The 15,787-nt window shown below is 43.1% G+C and overlaps 1 protein-coding gene across 2 annotated transcripts in view; it reads left to right on the top strand.

Annotated features, from left to right (window-relative positions):
• Positions 1 to 15,787, top strand: part of rnf150 (ring finger protein 150) — a 139,533-nt gene that overhangs the window by 68,977 nt on the left and 54,769 nt on the right. For both annotated transcript variants that reach the window (XM_062980897.1, XM_003221668.4), the window contains one exon: positions 7,607 to 7,857. In XM_062980897.1, the coding sequence (XP_062836967.1) occupies positions 7,607 to 7,857 (251 nt within the window). The remainder of the gene's footprint in view (positions 1 to 7,606; positions 7,858 to 15,787) is intronic.

Here is a 15,787-nt window from a genome sequence, read left to right as displayed (position 1 = left end):
CCTCGAGAAGGTCTTCTCCTATTGTACCAGCCCAGAGGCCTAGAGATGTTTCTCAGTCTCCATTGCACCCCCTGTCTGATGGGGAGCTGCAGGACTCACCCCACCACTCTACCCAAACGGTGGTTAGGGTGCCGGTGCCGGAGCCCCTTGCGCCGCCTCGCTCGTCGCGCCAACAGCTCTTCCCTCCCACCTCGACACCGGAGCGTGGCAGACAAACGGCTCGCCTGGCTCGGGCAGCCCAGGCCTCAGCCTCTAAGGACATTCGGCCTCCGGCCCTCTCTTCCCGCGAGGCCTTGCCTCCTCCCGAGACTGTGCTGTCTTCTCCCCCTCAGTCCCCCCAAGGGGCTGAGGAGGAAGATGTTGATGTCGACCGTCCAGACTCTGTCCTCTCGGCCTCGGTGGTCTCTCTCGGTCTCGACCTCTCTCCTCCCCACGACGCGTATGAGGCGGACCCGCCTTCTCCTACTGACAATGTTCGTGCTTTCGCTGAGCAAATGGTCAGGATGGCCGACGCCCTGGGTTTGGAGATCAAGCAAACCTCCAAAGCAGTGTCTGACCCAGTCTTCAAAAGGGTGCAGGCCCAAGCTCCGCCGGCCACGCTACTCCCCTTTCTGCCTTATCTGTTGGACGTTATCCAGGCCTCCTGGAAAAACCCTTCCTCCATTCCTCCGACCTCGAAGAGGATCGAGACTTGGTACCGTACCGACGATGATACCCTGGAGTGGCTCAAACACCATCCCGACCCTAACTCCCTGGTCGTTAAGGCCTCTCAATCCTCAGGTCGTCAGTCGAATACTCCGGCCGACAGAGAAGGGAAGCGCTTCGACGCCGTGGGTCGAAAACTTTATTCCGGAGCCCTTTTGCTTTGCCGCATGGCGAATTATGGAGCCTGCATGGGTGCCTACCAACAAATTATCTGGGAGAAGGCGCAGCCCTTCTTCGCTAAGATGTCGGACGAAGACCGCTCCGTCCTCACTACCCTCCAACAGGAGGCAGACTCGCTCGCTCACCACCAAATACAAATGGCGAAGCATACAGGTGATACTGCGGGTAAAATGATTGCCCACGCGATTTCCATTCGCCGCCACGCCTGGCTGAGGTCTTCGGGTCTCTCCTCATCTTCCAGACAGGTCATTGAGGACCTTCCCTTTGACGCGCTCGGACTGTTTCACGCCGGTACCGATGACAAACTCAAGTCTAATCATGACTTTAAAATTCTTGCGTCTAAATGTGGCGACCAACCTCAACCTCAGCGCACTCGCTGGTTCCCGCACCGTTCCCGCCGTTTCCCGCCGCAATCTTTCAGACACCATTCTTTCAGGCGGCCTTCGGGCTCGAACAATCAAGCCCATCACCAACCTCGCCGGGGACCTCATCCGCAAAAGCAACGCGGTCGATCCACCCCTGCTCCTCCGCAGCCTAATCGGCGTACCTGACGCCAACTCCTGCCAAAGCTCCTCGCCCGCTACCGTTGTAGAGCCCACGCTGCCTCGTCCCTTCGGTATCTTTGCAGACCGACTAGCCCCTTTCTACAATCAATGGGACTCTATTACTTCAGATGCGTGGGTTCTCCGCATTGTCCAAGACGGCTACGCCTTAGAGTTCATGGACCTCCCTCCTACAGGTCACGTTCTCCACTCAAACCCTTCCCCAGAGATACTGGCCGAAGTCGAAGCGCTACTGGCCAAAGGCGCTATCCGTCCCTCCCCTCCCGAACTGGACCCTCTAAGTTTCTTCTCCAGATACTTTACAGTCCCGAAAAGAGGAGGCGGGCTACGCCCGATTCTGGACTTAAGGGCACTCAATATATTCATTCGCCCCTCCAAATTCAGGATGGTCTCTATTGCCTCTATCCTCCCGATGCTGCAGCGGGGAGACTACTTTGCCTCCATAGACTTACGAGACGCCTACTTCCACGTGGCGATACGAGAGGCGCACAGACGGTTCCTATGCTTCAAAGTTCTCGACCAAACCTACCAGTTTACCGTTTTGCCCTTCGGTCTCGTCACGGCCCCGAGGGTCTTCACCAAGGTTGTCGCCGCCGTAGCGGCTCACCTCAGGCTACATGGCATCACGGTCTTTCCTTATCTGGACGACTGGCTTCTCGTCGGACCCGACCCGGTTCTTCTCCAAAATCACGTCTCTTTCACGCTGCGTCTTCTAAAATCTCTCGGCCTCCAACTCAATTCCGAGAAGTCAAATCTCTCCCCGTCAACCCGAATCCGGTTCATCGGGGCCCTCTTCGACTCCGTCGCAGAGACTGTGTCACTTCCGTTCGACAGATTCCTGGCTCTCCGCCACCATATCGCCCTTTGTCGATCTGCCCGGAGGGTCAGAGCCCGTGTCATTCAGGTCCTTCTAGGCCACATGGCCTCCACGGTTCTCACGACCCCGTTTGCCAGGCTGCGCCTTCGGACCCTGCAAAGGTGGTTTATAGACACTTTCAAACCGTTCCACCACCACAACTCCAGATACCTGTCGGTACCGTCGTCCGTCCGACAGTCTCTCTCATGGTGGATGTCTCACCAAAACGTGTGCAAGGGCCTTCCTTTCCATCCAGCCCCGCCATCGCTAACCATAACCACAGACTCCTCCACCTACGCTTGGGGAGCCCACATGAACGGTCTAACGGTTCAAAATCTTTGGTCCCCGTCAGAGAGGGCCAACCACATAAACTTCCTCGAACTTCTTGCCATTCTCAAAGCCCTAAAAGCATTCTCCCCCCTCATCCGCCACAAGTCCATCCTCATTCAATCGGACAATCTAGTAGCAGTATTCTACATCAACAAACAGGGTGGTACGGGTTCGAGGAAACTAATGCTCCTCTCCTCTCGTCTCTGGATTTGGTGCATAGCCCACGGCGTACAGATCTCTGCAATCCACCTACCGGGCGCCCAAAACGGCTTAGCGGATGCCCTCAGCAGGATGACTTCTTCCTCTCACGAATGGAAGCTCGATCCCGAGGTCCTCGACGGTCTGTTCCGCCTCTGGGGGCGCCCTACTCTGGATCTCTTCGCGTCTCCCCACAACGCCCAACTACCCCGCTACGGAGCGAGGCTCCCCCCGAACTCTTTCCCCGGCTGCCTAGGGGATGCCTTTCTTCTGGACTGGTCGGCGGAGATGCTTTATCTTTTTCCACCGATTCCCCTCATACCGAAAGTTCTCGAAAAACTTCTCTCGATCTCGGTCACGGCGATTCTCATAGCTCCGGCCTGGCCCCGCCAACCGTGGTATCCAGCCCTTCTTCGCCTCTCCAGAGGTTCGTTTCACCCTCTGCCTCTCTCGCCGCACCTTCTCTCACGGGAGGACGGCAAAATTCTTCACCCGGACCTTTCTTCCCTTCATCTCACTGCATGGAAGATTCTTACCTAGCCTCTCTTCCGCAGAATCTGCGAGACGTCCTGCGGGCAGCCCATAAGCCGTCTACTACCAAGGCTTATTCCTACAAACTCTCTCGCTTTCATGCCTTCCTTCGATCCCGTAACGTCGACACCTTCCCGACCTCGGTATCGGTGGTCCTCGACTTCCTCATGACTCTCGTCGAGAAGAAACTTTCTCTTGCCTCTATAAAAGCTTATCTCGCAGCTCTTTCCTGGTCCTTTCAGCGCCACGGCCAGCCATCTCTTTTTTCTCACCACCTGATCAAAACCTTTCTCCGGGGCTACAACAACATCTGCCCGCCGTCGCTACCACCTACGCCGGGCTGGAGCCTCGAACTTGTGCTTTCTCAGCTGTCTTCTGCTCCCTTCGAACCGCTTGCCTCGACCGATCTACGCCTGCTCTCCTGGAAGTTGGCCTTTCTGGTGGCGATCACGTCGGCACGACGGCCATCCGAGCTCGCTGCCCTCAGAGTCGACGAGCCTTATCTTCGTTTCCACCATGACCGCGCTGTTCTTCGCCCGGACATTACCTTTCTTCCTAAGGTGGTGTCAGCCTTCCACCTCAACCAGGACATTGTCTTACCAGCTTTCTTCTCTAACCCCTCCTCTCCTCTCGAGCAAAAACTGCACCTTCTCGACGTTCGGAGAGCACTTCTTTTCTACAGGGATCGTACTAAGGACATTCGTAAGTCACAAAGACTCTTTGTCGCCTATGCCCAGGACAAGTTGGGTAATCCCATTTCTTCCCAAAGACTGTCCCACTGGATCGCTCAGGCCATTGAGTTGGCCTATGAACTAGCCAAGCGACCTCCCCCTCCTTCCATCCGCCCGAGGTCGACTAGGGGCCTCTCGGCGTCGACCGCCTTCCTTAGGGGTATTCCGCTTGACTCCATATGTAAAGCGGCTATCTGGTCAAACCCTCTCACGTTTGTCTCTCACTACAGGCTGGACAGTAAAGCCCTTAAAGACTCGGCCTTTGCAAGATCAGTACTCTCATCTTGCCTCTCCTGACTCTCAGACGTTTTTTCTCTTCATATTCACCCACAGGTGACTCTCTATACCTCTCCTTCAAGTTGGACGGGGTTTTTTCCCCATACCTGCCTCTAGGGATATGTGTTTTTTCCCATGATTGTATTGAGCAGTTGCTCTGTTGCTTTGTACCGCCTCGTTGGCCCTGGCGGATATGCCAAAGACCAAGATGTGTTTGTCCCTCTCCCCCTGGGAGAGCGTTTATATGCACTACGCAATTGTGTATTTTTCTCTATCATGTTTATTGAAAAATTCCTTCCATGTTATGTTCTTCTTCTATGATGCTCATGTTGCATTGCACTGGTCCTTTCGGACAATTTATTGCACTGGTCCCTTGGGACGGTTGTTTTCTCTATGTCCTAATAAACATGTGTTTGGACATTCACTGATTGTCGAGTTTGCCTTGTCCCACCATCCGGGACCTTAGCGTGTTAGTCTCCATTAGTGTGCATTCACAGAGTACACGAAGAAAAAGGACAGGTTGCTCACCTGTAACCATGTTTCTTCGAGTGTACTCTGTGAATTCACACAAACCCGCCCTTCCTTCCCCTCTGGCAAACCTCTCCCTTTCTCGTTGCCTTGGCGGCGTAGGAACTGGAGAGCGGGCGCCTGGGGCTGCCTTATATGCCCCTTGGGAAGGGGGGCGTGGTTACCGCCAAAATTTGAACTTCAGCTTGGAAGAGTTTCCGTCGGAACCTGCGCAGGCGCAGCTTCTCCATTAGTGTGAATTCACAGAGTACACTCGAAGAAACATGGTTACAGGTGAGCAACCTGTCCTTTCTCCACTTCTGTTGTGTTGCTTGATCATCTGCAATGCTGAATGTTGATCAAACTTGACTTGTCATCTACAGTGCCCAACATGGGGCCAGTAGACTATATATTGTCTCCCAGTGCCTTATCAGTGGGTCCCCATTAGTGCCCGAGGGTGCCATCCAATTTTCTGACATTATTGTTGACAAACAGGATGCATGTCCTTGTTTAAGGGTTAAAAAAACAGTGGTTTTGCTGCCATTGCTCATTTTGTGTTAGCAGAACAAACAACTCCGCATATGTATGCTTGCCCACAATGCCCTGCCTCATGTACGGAGGAGGAGTTGTTTAAAGCTACGGACAATGCGGTTGCTGTTGCCCGCTTTTGGTCCAAAACTATTTAATTGCTTGTGATTTCCTCCCCCCCCCCCCCCCATCATTTTGAAATGTATTTGTCGTACAATGCTTTTGACATGAAATAAAAAAAAAAGCACAAAAGCTGTTGCTTTCGTTTCTATCCATATATCAGCCACAGGCAGATCACAAAACTTGTTTTTCAGGTGAATTACACTATGTAACATGATTTTTGTTCCTGGGTTATAAATGTTATTTCCTAATTGGTTCCATCATTTTAAAAATTGAAAAAGTTAATTTTGTTTTTGCGGGACATCCTGGAGCACATTTTGCTATAGTTTTTCATTGAATATCTCATAGAGTTTCAACCAGTTGAACATAGTTTGTGGCAGTAACAAAAACAAAGTTTCTGGAGTATAACGATCACTTTCAAAGTAAGTGCCACACAATTAAACTGGAAATAATGCTTTCAAATTTTATTACATAATGTTATGCTTCCTAGAAGTTTGGGGTGGTCCAATAGCAAAGTGTGAAATCACCAAATAAACTTGTTTAAATGCAAAAGAAATGGTGCTGATGGACTAAGATTTGGTAGCAAAGTGGGAAAAAGGCCTTATGTTTCTGACCCTGTCTACAGTTGAATCTCTTGGTCTATACATTGCATATATTTTACACTCAAGGAAATGCATTAGAGTAAAGCAATATATTCATATTCTTATCTCTTTAACTACCTGTGAAAATAAGGCTAGAAGTTAAAATACCGTTAATGATAATCAGGGGAACAGAACTCATTTTCATCAAAGGCCACATGAGCCTTATGGTTGCCTTCAAAAAGCCATTGAATCCATGAACAGGAAATCCATGAATACTTAGGCCCCTTCTACACTGCCCCTATGTCCCAGGATCTGATCTCAGATTATCTACTTATCCCAGATTATCTGGCAATGGAGACTCATATAATCCAATTTAAAGAAGATAATCTGGGATTAGATCCTGGGATATAGGGCAATATAGAAGGGGCCAGAGGGCCAAGTATATATATTTTCACATAGTGGTTGTTGCTCTTTAGTTTTTCCCCACTTTGGGCCCCTAGATGTTATGAAATGACAACCCGTCACTTTTGTTTATCCACCATGCAGACTACAGATAATGGAAATTGCAACCCAACAGCACTTGTTGCTCTCAAGTTGGGAAAGGGCTAAATGACTTTTTATCCACGAGTCGGACGTTATATCCACAAGCCTTGTGTTTATAAATTCAAACTCCACTATCCTGACTAAACAGAACAAGCTGCAGCCTTCCAGATGTTACTGTATCACAACTTCAATCAGCTCTAGTCATGGCATCTAATGTGATGAATATATCATTAGAGGACCACATGAAATAATATAGTGAGCCAGAAATACCCACTGGCTGTATTCTGTGAGTCTGAATAAACCTTGAAATGCTTGTGTGTGCGTCCAATAATCCTATATGTCTAGATGACATTGTGATTTAAAAACAGGGAAGAAGGCTGGATTTCCTATAGCCAATCCATGTAGAACAGTGGTTCTCAACCTGTGGGTCCCCAGGTGTTTTTGGCCTACAACTCCCAGAAATCCCAGCCAGTTTACCAGCGATCAGGATTTCTGGGAGTTAAAGGCCAAAACATTTGGGGACCCACAGGTTGAGAACCACTGATGTAGAAAAATAAAAATAAAAATATTATTCGGTTTGGCATTTAGATATCTCCCATCAGTATGAAGTCTAGATATTCATGCGTTTTGATTTTTTTTTAAAAAAAAACAACATTGCATTTGAAAAGGGCAGTCATTAAATGGGTATGTGGCCCTTCTTATTAGGAAGTGTTTGAGTTGATGTCTTGACAGATCTATATCTACAGTATTGCAATTTTCCTTTCTAACACGAATATTCATCTAGTGCTTTACCATTTTACTGTAGTATAATGGCTTGGATCCAGAGTGAGACCAAGTTTTTTCAAGCCAGTATCTCCCTTACAGTGTTTTACTACTAATATAACTTTTTCAGATGTAATGAAAATTATGGTTGTGTGTGTGTTTAACACTTCTTTTTCTTCACTTCCAATCTGACAGGTATAGAAGATGTGGTAGCAATAATGATCCCTGAACCAAAGGGAAAAGAGATTGTGAGTCTGCTGGAACGCAATATTACTGTGATGATGCACATAACCATTGGAACCCGAAACCTGCAGAAGTACGTTAGTCGCACCTCTGTGGTGTTTGTCTCCATCTCTTTCATTGTGCTGATGATCATTTCACTGGCATGGCTGGTCTTCTACTATATTCAGAGGTTCAGATACGCAAATGCCAGAGACAGAAACCAGGTGAGTAGTTTTCCATGCTTTTTTTAAAAAAAGGTTTATATCCTAGTTGTTGCATCTTTGCAAGGTGAATTGGAGTTTAAATGAAAGTTGTTATTTTATTACCAAGTAGGAAATGCAGTAAGCCCTCTATATCCAACCAACTCAACCAACCACAAATAAAAAAAAATTAGAAAAAAATTCCACTGCTTGTTTGAGCTTCTCACCATTTTATATAAATATTATATACTGCACCATTGTATATAATGGGACTTGAGCTTCCACAGATTTGATATTCACAGAAGATGCTGGAACCAAATCTTAAAGGTTACCGGTATTTATCATGCAAAGAGAAAGGACGAAGTCAACTGGTGTATCCTAAGAAAATATGAATTCTTATTATCTAGCACAGTGAAGTGCTTCATGTTTGTTCCCAACAAACAAATAGGGGACGACTGTTGTTAATGTATGAAGAAATGCTAAATACACAAATTGTTATGTGAACAGTGAACACAATTACAAAATTTTATTCATGTTAAGGTTATAAGCATCCAGTCTACTAAGGTGTGGTGTATTTGACTGTAAGTTAATTAAATATTAATATGTGTAGACAATTTTAAAACAAAGGCAGGAGACTCAAACAGGCAGTAAACAGCAGATGAATGACAGGTATTTTGACAGCAGTCCAGTTCCTAAAGCAATTTCATCAGGTGTGTGATATGTAGACTGCAACCTTGTTAAATATCTTACCCACACTTATTACTTCTGGCCAGTGGGTTTTCAAATGCGACTGCTGCCTCATAGCAGCTCACGTCTCTGATCATAGCAAGTGTCTGATCATAGGCAGCTATTTCTCACCTTCAGAGGAGCTGTCAAGAGAATAAGAACAGTGTGTACCTTTTGACAGTTCCTGTGTGGTTTGTGATAAGTGTCAGATGTGGCTAAGAACGTGTTCATATTCATTCTTATTCCTAAGACAACCTCTCCTGTTTCAATGTGATATGAACATGTTCATCTGCAGCTGGTGGCTCCCAGGTCAATAAGACAGAAAAATGCCTCCAAGATTATTTCTGAACTTTAAAGGAGGTATCTAAGCATCAACACTTATTCCCAAAATTGGTCCAGCACTATAAAGTTAAGGGTGAAACTCTTAGAGGACATATATCATGGGTTCCACTGACATGATATCCAGCAGTAGCCACTGTACTGAGATAGTACAGAAAGCAAAAGAAAATGACTAAAGGGAATAATGTGCACATCTATATTGTAGAATTCATGCAGTGTAACATCACTTTAACTTTATTGAATAGAATAACTTTATTGTCATTGTACAACAAAATTAAATTCTTTCCCTAGCACACACCACAAACAACATTCCCACCCCTCCACACTCCCACCCTACCCCACAGCCCCCAGTGCCACATCGTTACGAAGCCTTGGAATTCAATATAGTTACAGCTCTTGGATAAAAGCTGTCTCTCAGTCTGTTTATCCTTGCTTTTGTCACCTTGTACTGCCTGCCAGGTGTCAATAATTCAAAAAAAGAATATTCTGGGTGAGATAGATCCCCAAGAATGCTCTGAGCTTTCTAAAGGCTTTATTGTGATTGTTTATTTGTTCAGTCGCTTCCAACTCTTCGTGACCTCATGGACCAGCCACACCACAGCTCCCTGTCGGCTGTCGCCACCCCCAGCTCCTTCAGTGTCAAGCTAGTCACTTCAAGGATAACATCCATCCATCCTGCCCATGGTCGGCCCCTCTTCCTTTTCCCTCCCATTTTCCCCAGCATCATTCCCTTTTCCAAGCTTTCCTGTCTTCTCATTATGTGGCCAAATTACTTCATCTTTGCCTCTAATATCCTTCCTTCCAGTGAGCAGTCAGGCATTATTTCCTGGAGTATGGACTGGTTTTATATTCTTGCAGTCCAAGGCACTCTCAGAATTTTATAGGCTGCATAACCTATAAAGTTCTTCCAAAGACAGGAGATACAACCAGTGAGTCTTTGTGCAGAAGTGGTGACTCTTTGGAGCTCCTTCCTATCTGCCACTGTGCGGTTACCAAACCACGCACAGATGTAGTAGGTTAGGATACTCTCTATAGCACAGCGGTAGAAAGTCACCAGAAGTTTTTCATTCAGTTGTTGGCTCCTTAGAAGTCTCGGGTAGTACAGTCTCTGCTGGGCCCTCTTTACCAACTCTGCCATATGGGTGCCCCAGGTCAGATCCTCCTGGAACTTAAAACTGGCCGCCCGCTCAACTTTTTTGATCAAGGGCTGGATTTCTGGTCGGTTCTTTCTGTAGTCCACTATGTGCTCCTCGGTCTTATTGATGTTACACACCAGGTTATTGTCCTGGCACCACGAGAGTGGCCAATCCACCTCATCCCGATAGGCAGACTCATCCCCAGTGCCTAAATGCTCTGGAATCTTGGGAATTGTAATTCTACAGGGCCTTTCATCTTATCTACCAAAGAATGTTGGTATCTCACTAAACTTTAAGTCCAGAATTCCCTAGCATTGAACCATGATAATTAAAGTGATGCCAAATGGTATTCATTCTGTAGTGTAGATATATCCTAGATAGCTCATGTCTAAAGCCAAATTCATCCAGTTTTACAGATGTGCTTGTTTGGTTTCTTCCTAATTTTTCTAAAAATGTGATCTAATTAATACTTCAGCATTTCAAAAACAGGTCACTGCTAAATAACAAATAGCTTTTCATAGCTTCTCTTGCATTTTTTCTCTTAACCAATCTTTTGTCCCTCTCTGTCTTGTAAATTTTTCTTCTCATTCTCAGGTTGAGAAATTTGAACTAGATATTCAGATAGGCCCATGTAAACAGAGCCAAATCCAAAGTTCATAGCAATTAGCAAATGGCAGCAAGATAAAAAGAGATAAAGCAGCATTATGTTTCTTCAAAGATAGAAAATTTTCTATAAAATAAAAGAAAGCAATGAAAGCAGCATAGCATTTACTTCACTAAATAAAATCCTAAGGGCACAAGTACTTATCAGAAATAAAAAAATGAATTATCCACAGCTAGAATGAATAAAAATGAGAAATAACATAAAGATCAGAGCAATTCTGGTGTCAGATATATGCCAGAATATATTCAGATCAAATATTTTAAAATGTTTTAAAACACGTCCCTCGATATTGTATTACATCAGAGCTTTAAAGGTTTCTTTATATGTTTCTTTGAACAATGTTGAAACACACTAACACACTATACTTAGAGACTGTTAGTTGCTCAGACCAATAAAGGTGAAAAACATCTTGCCAAGTGAGCTTTTTAACTCCAGTTGGAGAATTTTTTTTCCTTCCTTTGAAATGTGATGGAACATTATTTCCTCCACTCTCTGGCAAGACTGTGTTTTCAAGGGTAGGTTGTAGTTGGGTCACATCAAATTTTGAATTGTTTACACTGAAGATTTGCCTGTGATGAAGATTCCTGTTGATTTATTAACAAGTGTATCTCTTCTGCTTCATTAACATTTTGCAGTCTGTCAGCTACATCTGATGAACTCACAGGATTTTAGAAATATAATCACTGATTCCTTTCTGTTTGTTAGCTCTGGGACACAAAAATGAAGTGCTTTGGCCATGATGTTCATTTGAACATTGATTCTAAAGTCATGTTATCAGTGTTATCTTTGACATTTCATTGCAACAGCTGTAAATATGAGAGCTTCTTCTGACAAGTTTCCATCCATCTCTGCTGTGAAGTGTTGTAGTTCTTTACTGATAACAATTTTTCCATCTTCCAACAGCATCATGTGCCCCAGAACAGTAGGTGATAAAGTACACTGTTCTGCCATCAGATCATGGTATACAGTGTTCCCTCACTACTTCGCGGTTCACTTTTCGCGGATTCGCTGTTTTGCGGTTTTTCAATAAACTCTAAAATCATAAATAATTAGAATTTACAGCCTAATGAAGGGAGGAAGGAGAAGCCAAATGGAGAGAAAAGGAGCCCAAGTGGCAATGGGAGGAGAAGGAGGCGATTTATCAACACACGATTGGTTGATAAAGACTTAAAATAGTGTATAATTACTAAAATAATGTATAAATATTGAGATAAATATAGCGTCCCTACTTTACGGATTTTCATTTATTGCGGGTGGTCCTGGAACCTAACCCCAGCGACAAGTGAGGGAACACTGCACTCCACATGGATGGATGAGATAGTGACATCTTTGCTTTCTGACAGTTGGATTTTCAAAAACCTTTCTCACACACCAAGTTTTTTAAGTATTGTGACAAATTATCCTCAGGGGATGTATATGGTGTATATAAAACATTTTGCACTACGATAAGCTGATTGCTGACAAGAAGTGTAATTTATCCCATTAACTAAATGTAAACAGAAAGAAAACCTGGAAAATGTATTCAAACTTATACCACTTAACAAAGTAATTTTCTCAAATTAATGTGATTTCATAATAAATAAAAGTAATAAGTGTAATTAAGTAACATGAATTGCAGATAAACCGTATTTTTTATAATATGTTATTTGCAAAATAGTTTAATAATTAATTATACCTTTACTTGGAAAGTGAGGCACTAAAAACCCAAAGAGGCTTAGCTTCTTTTAATTTCAGCCCCTTACTACTACTAAGTTGTACAGGCCAAAATATAGAAATAGACTGAAAATACTATTAGATTGTTTATAGCTAATTTTCAAAAATTCTTGGATCTTGACTTCCTTGACTATAACATTCACATGTTATATTTATTTTTGCATCTTCTGGGGTTAAATATGCAAAATGTTGTATCACCTTTCCTGCAAGTATTGTATGTTTGCCACTTGACATTAGAAGCATGTTGATTTTTAGTCTTCTTCTGCTGAATCAATTTGCTACAGATGTTTTTTTTCTCCTTTGCTTTGCCTTTGCTATGTCCTCCACTGAATCATGTGCTTAGTGATGTGTGATACATAGCAATATTTCAGGTCATGTTCATTCTTGCAAATATCTTTATTATTGTCTTAGGGTTGTTTTTCCCCCGCACTGACATATATTTATTTTTTCAACACTTCGTTTTTACACTATTTCCTAACCATTTGGCATGGGGGGGGGAGTACTGCAGAGGAACATGTATTATCATGCTTTTAATCTGTAACACAAAAGACAATAACAGTTACTGATATCTTATATATGAAAAAAATGAAATTTACTGAATCATTTATTAGTGAAATATTTTGATTCAATCATGATCCATCCTGATGATGATGATGATGATGATGATGATAACAACAGCAATAATAATAATAATAATAATAATACACTTTATTTATATTCCGCTTTATCTCCCCGGACTCAGAGCAGATAACAGTTTACATATATAAGGTAAAGATTAAATGCCTTTTTAAACAGTGAAAAACAACATACACAAATAGAGGTATTTATTTATTTATTTATTACAATATTTATATCCCGCCCTTCTCACCCAACAGGGGACTCAGGGCGGCTTACAATAAAACAGACATATAAAAACAGTACAATACACTATAAATCAGTTAAAAAATTAACTTACATATAACATTCATAAAATGCATTTATAAAATATAGATAGGCGTGTACAAGTTTAAAAGACTGGGTCTGTCAATTGAGTTCCAGTATACATAATAGTAATTAATGCTGCTGATTCTTATTCGAAAGGTAAAGGCCTTCCCCTTTCCATCTCTGGTGTCTGGAGGCCATGCTCAACTCCGGCCATGGGGAGGTGCTCTTGTTCCATTTTCCATGCCCAGGAGCCTATTGTCCAGCATTTCTGCATTTCCTTTTATCTCCCTGCCAAAGCTGTACCTATTGATCTACTCACATTACATGCTTTCAAACTGCTAGGTAGACAGAAGCTAGGGCTGATAGCCGGGAGCTCACCCCGACTCACAGTTTGAACTACTAACCCTCTGGTCAGCAGATTCCCTGCAGCTAGCCATTTAACCACTGCACTACCACACAAAAGGAAGATTTTTTTAGCACAAAAGGAAGATTTTAAAAAAAATATTGAACCTCTGACACAAGATTTTTATTGGTTAGGAAATTTATAGCATTTGAAATAAAATTGCTCACATTTTCTTTAATTTTTATTACAGACTTCTATCATGTTCTTATAGTGCATTGGCCTTAAATCAGGGAGGCTAAATTTCTTTCTGGTAGACAGTTTGTAACCAGTCAGCATGGTAAATTTAAAATCACTTGCCCATGTCTATAGAAATCATAAAAATGAATTAGTGCAAAATATTTTATTTATTTTATTTTTTGCACCCTGGTTGCGTGCCATTTCATAGACTACAGTCATTATCAATACTTTGGATTCTATAAATAGTAGTTGTCCTTCTGACACCTTACTGTTACAGAATGCAATTTAAAAATATAAAGACAAATAGTTTGGTTTAAATCAAATTTAATAATAATAATAATGATAATAATAATGAACTTTATTTATACCCCGCCACTATCTCCCCGCGGGGACTCAGGGCAGCTCACATGGGGCAAGGCCCAAACAATGCAATTGAGCAAAAAAACCACAGCATAAATACAATTAATATACAAAAGATAAAACAGTAATACACTAAAAACAAGAGTTTACAACAATTAAAATATCAGTCAACCAGGTACAGTTTAATGTTAACAGAGTGAAAATCTCCCACCCCATGCCTACCCCACGCAGGCATTCTGGTTTGAATCTTTGCACACATTATTGTTCAAATCAATTTGCACAATAATTAGTAATTTGTGCAACAAGATGTACAGTCATACATCTGAATGTGATTTGTATGCCATTTTAAGTTACCATTTTATGCAACTATTTACACAATAAAATTGTTTTGAGCTATTACACTTGTGCTGAGTCTGAAATTGCACAACCATTAGTGTAATGCATTATTGCATAATTGGGTTCAGGCCTTTGGGTGCATTATATAATTAGGGGCTGAATTAGGGTTCAGGCCTTTGGGTGCATTGAAGAGTCATAATAGAGGCCTTACAGTCATCATCACCCGTATAAACAAAGCAGTAAAATACTCCTGATGAGTTCACATAAAGGTGTTGGTTAGATTAAATACCTTCGGATAATTACATCAACATCTTAGGCACAGTGGTACTTTGTGCAGGAGAATGTTTGGGTAAAATTCACTAAACCTCAAGGCCATTCACTGTACAGATACTGCTATTAATCCATTTTAACATCTATTGTTACCGTCTGTGGAATTGACAATATAGGGAATTCTAGGCTAGAAAGGGTCCTGATGGTTAAGAAATTTAAAGGTAGGTCATAAAAGGGGGTGTTATGCTTCTCCACAAATGTCTACACCTGGCCTCTTAGGGAGGAGCATCATTTATTAGTCTAGGGCCCCTTCCACATAGCTGTATAAAATTCACATTGAACTGGATTACCTGACGGTATGGACTCAGATATTTCAGTTCAAAGCAGATACTGTGGATTATATGCCTTGATATTCTAGGTTGTATGGCTGTGTGGAAGGGTCCTAGGACTCACGCGTGGTCAAGCTAGGCACAGAAAAAGAACTCATTTCCTTTTTCCAGTCGAGCATATTTATTTTATGAAAAAGCAAACCAGAAGGGAAACTCAGAATTAGTCAGTTGTTTGAAAATAAAACACACAATGTTTACCTAATCCTTATCAGGACCCTAAAAATAGCTCACCAAAGCAGCTTACAGGGGAAAGCCCAGGGATTCCCTGACATAGCTTAGGATGGTGTTGCCTCTGTTCTGTTCATGTGAGGACAAATGAAGCTGCTGTTGCAGACAAAAATTTTCATTAAGGAACCCCAGGGCAGCTCCAGGAAATGAAGAACCACCATGATGACCATTAGTTGCTTTCAAGCACGTGAGCCTGCTTCCTTTATTTGATTTCTGAAAGACTAAGACAATGTGGAAAGGGAAATTGGGGTCCCTAACTGCCATAGCCTGTTCTGAAAGCGGAAATGTA

The sequence above is a fragment of the Anolis carolinensis genome, chromosome 5 (assembly GCF_035594765.1).
Source record: "Anolis carolinensis isolate JA03-04 chromosome 5, rAnoCar3.1.pri, whole genome shotgun sequence".
NCBI classification, from domain to species: Eukaryota; Metazoa; Chordata; class Lepidosauria; order Squamata; family Dactyloidae; genus Anolis; species Anolis carolinensis.
The sequence above is the reverse complement of the archived record's forward strand: the minus strand, read 5'-3'. Positions and strand labels throughout refer to the sequence as shown.